This window comes from Orycteropus afer, unplaced genomic scaffold (genome assembly GCF_000298275.1).
Source record: "Orycteropus afer afer isolate SDZICR_OR568_19922 unplaced genomic scaffold, OryAfe1.0 scaffold00061, whole genome shotgun sequence".
Classification (NCBI taxonomy): domain Eukaryota; kingdom Metazoa; phylum Chordata; class Mammalia; order Tubulidentata; family Orycteropodidae; genus Orycteropus; species Orycteropus afer.
The window spans coordinates 505352-513616 of record NW_006921648.1 but is presented as its reverse complement, the minus strand read 5'-3'; the positions used below and the strand labels follow the sequence as shown (position 1 = coordinate 513616).

Here is an 8265-nt window from a genome sequence, read left to right as displayed (position 1 = left end):
AAACTGAAATTGGATTTTTAAAACCTCATCTTCAAAGGAGCTCTGGTGGTGCAATGGTTGAAGTGTTTGGCTGTTAACCAAAAGGTAGGGGGTTCGAACCCACCAACTGTTGTGCAGAAAAAAGATGAGGCGGTTTGCTTCCATAAAGGTTGACAGCCTTGGAAACCCTGTAGGGCAGTTTTACTCTGTCCTCTAGGGGCGCCGTGGGCCAGAATCAACTCCCTGGCAGTGGGTGTGGTTTGGTTTTGGTTTGACTCCCTTTCAAACTTCTGTAGTTGACATGCAGCTATACCATGTAGATGCCCAAACTGATAGTTCACTGCTGTTGATTTTAAAAGTGTCAGTGCTTTTGTTAAAGGTCAAGGTCAATTGTTCTCTGCAGCTTAACAGGTCAGAAGCCAAGCCGGAAACACTGGTGGTGGAAGCAAACCTTGGTTTTGCTTGAATTGTCTGAGTGACTGTGGTTGTGTTAACTTGGCTCACGTTGCATCACTACATCTGAGTCACAGGTGTTGTAATAGGTACCTTTACTTCTTCATTTCATATTAACGTTCAGATGAAAGCAGAGAGGCCACTCCCACCAGTGCTCATTGTGCGTGTTTCTACGTCATCACGAGTAATGAGATTAGAATTGACCATTTGAGTAATGTGAGCAAGTCTCTGTATCTTCCTGTTTTCTAAGCTCTAAAAGGCATCGTATAGGGCATGTGAAGCAGAAAGAAGTCACCATGAAGATGCTCACTAAAATGACAACAGTGAAATACGGTATTCACCTGTTGGATTGTGAGGGTGGCAGAAACATCTCTGTATGTTTGACTTCTCTTTCCAGTGATTTATCCAGGATTATGTTGTTGGAGAAGCTATGTTTATTGAAAAAAAATTCATACATAATACATTAATTTATTTTCATAAAGACTTCCAACAGTACAGAAGGTCATAGATTGGAAAGTAAGATTCTCTTTAATGCCCCCCTCCCTGTGAACACTGGTAACATTGGGATTTATCTGTAACCTGCACATGTACATTCTGTTGTGTTACTTTTTTAGTAAAAACAAGGAAGCGATTTCCACTTGGAAAGACAGATACTTGCTGCCCTCTAGTGGTGTTTACTCAGTAGCACACAGGTTTTTTTTTTAAATTTATTTTCTCACAGTTAGGAGTCTAGAAATGTGAATGCAGGGTGTCCACCCTGGAGGAGGGCTTTCTCTCTCTGTTGGCTCTGGGGGAGGGTCCTTGTCTCTTTAGCTTCTGTTTCCTGGTTCCTTGGCTATCTTCACGTGGCTTGGCATCTGTGTTTGCTTAATCTGCTCCTTTTATACTTTCTTTGTTGCTGGTTCACTCAGTTTGTTTTGCAGTAACAGTTCAGGCCTGAACTGTGACTTAGGTTAAAACAGTAACGGTAGGAGAACATGGAGGGCCCAGGGGAGCCGCTGGGTGGTTCAAGCCTATGTATCGTTTCCCTCCAAATGCACGGAGAACTGGGGACAGGAACAAAGGTGGCATGTGAGTGGACGTGTCCACCATGGCAGCTTGTTCCCACTTCACTTTGAAATTCACAGAAATGTAGCTGATATACCTGAAGGAGTGTATTTGTGTATTTGAGTATTTTTGTCAGCATCATGATCTTATTTATTCAAAGTTGAAAGAAAGCCTTTCACTTGAAACATAAAGCCCTGGCTTTCCCTTAGATATTGGATCAGAACGGTACACACTGAGCTTCACCGTGCGGGACTCACCAGCCCATTTTGTAAACGTTGCCTCCTGGGGCAGTGAAGACTACATCAGGTCCCTTGCCGACAGCTTTAGGGTTGGCGAGTGTGGTAAGTTGGTCTTGGCTCTTAGACTGTCTTTCACAGTGTTAGTCCTGTGATGTGTTTGTGGTAACTACTGTGAGAGGTGAGAGGAAACCACACAACTCGTAACTCTCAAGACCCATAGCACAAAAGCCGAGGGTTGATTTAAGAGTGTGGTACGGGGCATTCAGTGTGCTTACTTGAGATGTGTACAAATATGGCCGCCATATACTTGTTCTAGGTAGTTTCATGATCTTTGATTTATTTCATAGTCAATTGGCATCAGCTCTATTGTTTTTAGCATCATGTCTGTGTGAACATGAGGGCCACTGAAGAGAGTTTGTTGAAAGTTGATATTTGACTTCTTAATGGGTTTTAAGAAACTTTGCTTTTAGTCTAAATCCCAAATCTTTTGCATCTTCCCCCGGCCCTGTCCCTCTGACGGTTCAGTGTAGTACAGTGGGAAGAGGAAGGACTTTGGAAACGGGGAGATCAGATTTGGATCCCAGCGCCCACATTTTTTTACACTGTGGTTTTGAAGTAATTTTTAAATCCTGTGGGCTCAACTGTAAAATAGTAAATACCACCCCGTTGGGTTCTTGTGAATGTTATGTGAGATGGTGTGTCTTGTGTAATGTGTAGAATTTGGTCATTTAGTAATTACAGCTCTAATTTCGCAAGAAGCTGAAGGGAGCGCGTGCACCGATGAGAACAGGGAAGGGAAGGGGTGATGCGGGCGGCTAAGCTGCCCCTCTCCAGCACTGCAGGGTCGAGCCACTGCTGCCCGCACCTGGAATGTAGTACTCGTCACACATTGCCTTGTCTGGTTAGCCTTTCAGGGTCATGAAATTCAGTTAGGGGCCATGCCAGGGCCCAGTGTAGAAGTTACATGCAGAGAAGCCTGGCTTCAGCATTAAACTATGTGAGACTGTTGATGGCTCTGTGAGGCGTTGATGGCTGTGTGAGGAGGATGAGAGACTTTGAAAGCTGAAGTTGGTGAACATTATAAATCCAACTTGGATACTCACGAAGGAGCTCTGCTGGCTCACTGCCTGAGGGATTTGACTGCTAACCAGAAGGTTGACTGCAAACCAGAAGGTTGGCAGTTCAAACCCACCGGCTATTATGTGGAAGGACAACGGGGCAATCTACTTCTGTAAAATTTACCATTCAGAAACCCATTGGGGGTCACTGTGAGTCAGGACCAACTCGATGGCAGTGGGTTTGGGTTTTTTCTTTTGGTTAAGGTGCTCACGAGAGAAGAGTAGACTCAGGTCAGAACAATGTGACTTCCAATTCCAGTCCTATGACTTACTGTAAGAAACTAGCTTAACTTCTTGGAGCTTCAGTTTCTTCAACTGTTAATTAGGGACAACCGGGGTGTTGGTGGTGAGAGAAATGAAAATAGAGCCGAGAAGGATGTGAGCCAGGCTCGGGGGGAAAGCTGAGGCCCTAAAAGGTTAAGTTCACCAAGCTGGTGAGTGTGGGGTGGAAGGTGTTACCCCAGCTTCTCATTGCCCTTTGTTATCCCTGTTGCCTCAGAGGGCAGCTGTTTTTGGGTGCAGATCAATTAAGGTGTTCGGGGTCTAGAAGGCACATTGTGACCAAAACCAGTATTCAGTGTAACTAATCAATAAAGCAAAGCGAGTGTGTGCTGTGTGTTGGGACTTGAATGCAAAGCATAAAAACTGTCGGCTGGGATCAAATGGTTTGTCAGGCCGCAGAATTCTGTGTCTCAGTGATGCAGGAAGATGACTGTGAAGGATCTTCAGCACCCCTCAGACAGCAGTGGCATGGCCATGGCCTTGTGAGGGCACGTGTGTATGGGTCAACGTCATGGCCTCGTGAGGGCGCACGTTTGGGCTGATGCCACAGCCTTGTGAGGGGCGTGTGTGTCTGGGTGGACGCCCCTGTGATATGTTTGTGGTAACTATACTGTGAGAGGTGAGAGGAAACAACACAACTCGTAACCCTCAAGAACCTCGTGATGGTGTGACCTCGTGAGGGTGCGTGTCTGAGTGGATACCACAGCCTCGCGAGGGGCATGTGTGTCTGGGTGGATGCTGTGGCCTCGTGAGGGGTGTGGGTCTGGGCTGACGTTGTGGCCTCAGGAGGGGCGTGGGTCTGGGTCGATGCTACGGCTTCGTGAAGGCACATGTCTGGGTGGACGCTGTGGCCTTGTGAGGGGCGTGTGTCTGGGCTGACGCTGTGGCCTCATGAGGAGCATGTGTCTTGGCTGACACTGTGGCCTCATGAGGGGAGCATGTCTGAGTCGATGCTACGGCTTCGTGAAGGCACATGTCTGGGTGGACGCTGTGGCCTTGTGAGGGGCGTGGGTCTGGGTCGATGCTATGGCTTCGTGAGGGGTGCGTGTCTGCACTGTGGCCTCATGAGGAGCCTGTGTGTGGGTCGATGCTATGGCTTCGTGAAGGCACGTGTCTAGGTGGATACTGTGGCCTCGTGAGGGGCGCGTGTCTGGGTCACTCCTACTGCTGTCTTGTAAAGCATCCTGCTTTTTCCTCTGTCTTAGTGATAATTGAAAATCCATTGGTCCAAAGAAAGGAGCTAGAAAGAGAAGAAAAGTTCAGCCCTGCAACTCCTGGGTAAGCACCCGCCCTGGCAGGGCTCGGCATCGCGGTGCTGGTAACGTGGGTGTGCCATCTCAGCACAGAAGGTGACGCCTCACTTAGAAAGTTCGGAGTTAAATGCTTCCTCACAAACTTCGTCTCTGCTTGTGATGCTTCTTCGTTTATATTCTCTGATCAGAGGTCACAAGAGTAAATGGCTTTGTTTTCAGTACTTTGATTCTCATTCTCTTATTTGCAAAAATTCAGCTCCAGTTGTGTTGAAACTGAACAGTGAGGTAAAAGGTAAAAGAAGCCTTGGGAATGACGCCTATCTGTGTGTCATGGTGTCACTCTGCTCTCGTGCACAATGTCTTAGGTCGTCTCCCTAGAAGCAGAGGCAGAGACCAGGATTCCTGTACATGGGGCAGATTTGGGGGACGCTGGGTACAGGGGCTGCACGACGGGTGAAGCTGAGTGAGGGGGGCTCCACTGCAGCCCAGCCTCTGTCTGATCCTAGTGGAGCTCCAGGCGTAAGTGGCGCCAGAGAGCGGGGGGGCTGGACTTTTGTACCCTGTGTTAGTCATTGGCTGCAGTCCAGCTCCTCTCAGGATGGGGCATAACCTTGAAGGCATTTCTAGCCAAGGGCAGTTCTCAAAAGAAGGGCGTAGCTGTGACCCTGCGCCAGCCTGGTAAGGGTGTTGGTGGCACCACAGCCCTGGGTGTAGGACACATGTGCACCAAAGCGTTTTCCTAACCACACTACATTTCAGAAAAAAGTATTCTGCACTGTTTTTCAGTGTTTCTTACGGTGAAAAGTGTACATTTCTCAATGTGGTGGTCTAAATTACAACCAAAAAAGAATTTAATTGGGAACCAGGACACGATTCTCTGTGCAGGCGTCACCGAGCAGTGAATTTGCTGTGTGTTTTTTCAATTTAGCACCTGTAAACTCTTGCTCAGTGAGAACCATTCGGCGGTGACAGTCTGCTCCCGGCGTGAAGTGGACACCAAGTTACTGCCCCTGATACACCTACCAGTCAAAGAGCCTCAGGACTATTACTCACTGGGGGACATTGTTGCAAACGGACAGAGTCTCGAGGGGCGGATTATTAATGTGCTGGCAGCAGTGAGATCGGTGAGTAGGTGGAATCTTCAGGAAACAAGTGCGACTGGGAGGGTGCAGGGAGGCCCCATCACTTAACCCTTTCCTGACCGGATTCGTTTCTGCTTTGGAATTTTGGTTGATACCATGTGTTTTCAGTAATAAGAGGCATGCTGAAATCAAGGGAAAATGATTGTTTCTGAGGTAATAAGGATTTTGATGTTTGGGACACAAACTCTGGTGGTAGGATTGGTGAGGTGAGGCCTGTTCCTTCAGATTCACACAGTCATACAGGTCTCCGCAGGTCACAGCATGGACTGCAGGTGTGAGGGAATCTGGAAAGGCTGGAAATGTTGGTGGGCAACATATGTTCCATGGGTCACAGGAGGGCTAACCTGAATTTGGAAAGTAGTGGTCATGACTGGCTGGAGTAAGGTGCCTTCTGTATGTCAACCAGCAGGCAGCTGGATTGACCTAAGGGAAGGGTAACCCTCATGAAGGCAAGGAGCGTTCAGTTTGTAAACAGGCCCAACAGAAAATCCTAGACCTGCCCGGTAAGAGCTTTCCGGCCTCTGGTTAGACGGGTGGAAGGGCCGTGTACTGGCTGGAAGTTGGTGTCTGTGAACAAACCAAGGACGTGTTCTGGGAACCCTCCTGGATGGAGAGGGCCTGACCCCACAGCAGGAAGGACAAGGCCACAGGTGCGAGGACTGTGTCCCGACCTGCTGTGTCTGCTCGGTCCCCTTCCACTCGGTCATTGCAGCTTGTTCTGAGCTCCGTGCTCACAGGCTTGTGTCACTTGGCGAGGATCTGGAGTGGGCCTTAGAGATACAGTCTCTCAAGTAGGATGAAGATCAAGGGCAAGAGCAGGTCGCTCAGTGTGGGAGGGAGGACGGTCAACAGCGAAGAAGGAAGGAGGAGCTTCCGGTAGTTAACGGAAGCAGGTACTAACTGCTTTTAGGCATTAACACTGGCAGGGAGTGTGACTCACCCCAGACGACAGGCCCTTGGCAGCAGGGGCCATGTCTGCTTTGCGGGCCATTCCCACCCCGGCTAGCACAGCGCCTGCCACATGGTGAACTGTCACTATGATTTGGGATGGAGGACTGTGTATCCTATATGAAGTCTTGAAAAATAGACATTTTCTGGGCAATTGAGCGTCAGTCTTACTTGAAGGCAGGAAAGGATCCTCTCGGTTCCCTGTAGTTCTAGAAAATGCCATTAGAGTTACAGTGTAATGATTTGTCAAAGTTCACTGTGAATTGCACCTTTAACCGCTTTGTCCACACACACACACACACACACACACATATGCGTGCACACATGCATGTACACGCATGGACACACACAGGTTTAGTATCCTCCTTCTGAGGTTCCATGGCCACTTTCCTGTCTGTCTTCCGTGTGGCTTCCAGCCCCCTCACACTGCCCTTTGTCCAGGTTTGTGCTTGCCCCGTTCTCTTCCTTCACTATCTTACCAGCTCTCTGAAGCTCTTCACCAGTCTCTCCCCATCGGGGAGACCAGGCCTCGCTCCCACTCTGGCTGTCCTTTTCTGTCCTAGTCCTGTTGGGAGCTCTGGTGGTGCAGTGCCTAAAGCACTTGACTGCTCACCAGAAGGCTGGTAAACCCACCAGCCACTCCTCAGAAGGAAGGTTGGGCAATCTACTTCTGTACTGATACTGCCTGGGAGATCCAAGGAGGGGTCGCTGTGAGTTGGATCCGACTTAATAGCAGTGAGTTTGGTTTTTGGTTTGGTGTTATCCTCTTGACACCCGAGGCTTCCCCCACCCCTTCCACAGAGCTCAGTGCCAGGGTGGTGGCAGATGTGATGGTGGGGATGGTGGAGGGAGCAGTGGCCTACTGGCCATGCTGGGGGCCATTCACATGTGCGAGCTCCCAGAGACTCAGCTCTCTGGTCCTCTTCCTTGGTGACATGGACAGGACTGGAGAGTGCCAAAGAGCCTTCACACCCCTGGCCCATTAGGTCTCATGTCTCCTTGGTGAAGAAGGCGGAAGAGGGCTTAGCACCTACCCAGGTCGCTGACCCGCTGAGGCCAGCGAGCCAAGTGTGGTTGCAGGAGGGCCACTCCCTTCTGCCTCTGGGCCCAGAGATGCCCCTGGGGCTGGTTGTCAGCACTCTGTCCTGGCTTGGTGGGGACGTGGCCAACTTGACTACTCAGCCAGACATGTGTGAACTTAAAACTGTAGCTAAGGTCCGGGTCTGGGATGAGAGATGCTTGCTGACACCAGACATGGGAGTGGGCCCTGCTCACCTCATTTTTCTAGCTCTGTCCTTAGAAGGTAAGCACTGACACCCCTCCTTCGTGTGTCGACTGAGGAGACTCCCATCCTTCCCTCCCATTTCTAAGGTTGGGGAGCCAAGAGCCTTTACCACTGCAGACCGGAGGAAGGGCCAGCGCTGTGAAGTGAGGCTCTATGATGAGACGGAGCCTTCCTTGATGATGCTATGGTAACCTCCTGCCTCTGGTCCAGACCACAATTCCTGCTGCTGTCCCCAGAGGGGTGGCCACGCTTCGCCAGCCAGGCGACAGGTTTCACATCATGAGAGAAGGCAGTCACAGAGCAGCCCTGTTCCTGTCGGGCCAGGCGTCCTGCACCGCTCCGGTCTGCACCGCGGGCCCCAGATGGAGAGCAGTGCAGGCGGCTCCACGCTGACTGGGGGGCCCGCCTCTTCCGTCTCTGTCCAGCGGTGGTCAGCCTGGCCCCACTGACGAAGAGCAAGGCAGACTTGCCTGTGTGACAACCCACAGAGGGCCTGGGACAGGTGGTGGGCGGGGGGTG

The 8265-nt window shown here is 50.2% G+C and overlaps 1 protein-coding gene across 1 annotated transcript in view; it reads left to right on the top strand.

The window, feature by feature from the left end:
* The first annotated feature begins 728 nt into the window (after positions 1-728).
* MEIOB (meiosis specific with OB-fold) overlaps positions 729-8265 on the top strand; it is a 23357-nt gene continuing 15820 nt past the window's right edge. Inside the window, exons 1-5 of the mRNA XM_007939654.1 lie at positions 729-783; positions 1689-1820; positions 4324-4396; positions 5300-5495; positions 7833-7933. Of these exons, the coding sequence (XP_007937845.1) occupies positions 729-783; positions 1689-1820; positions 4324-4396; positions 5300-5495; positions 7833-7933 (557 nt within the window). The remainder of the gene's footprint in view (positions 784-1688; positions 1821-4323; positions 4397-5299; positions 5496-7832; positions 7934-8265) is intronic.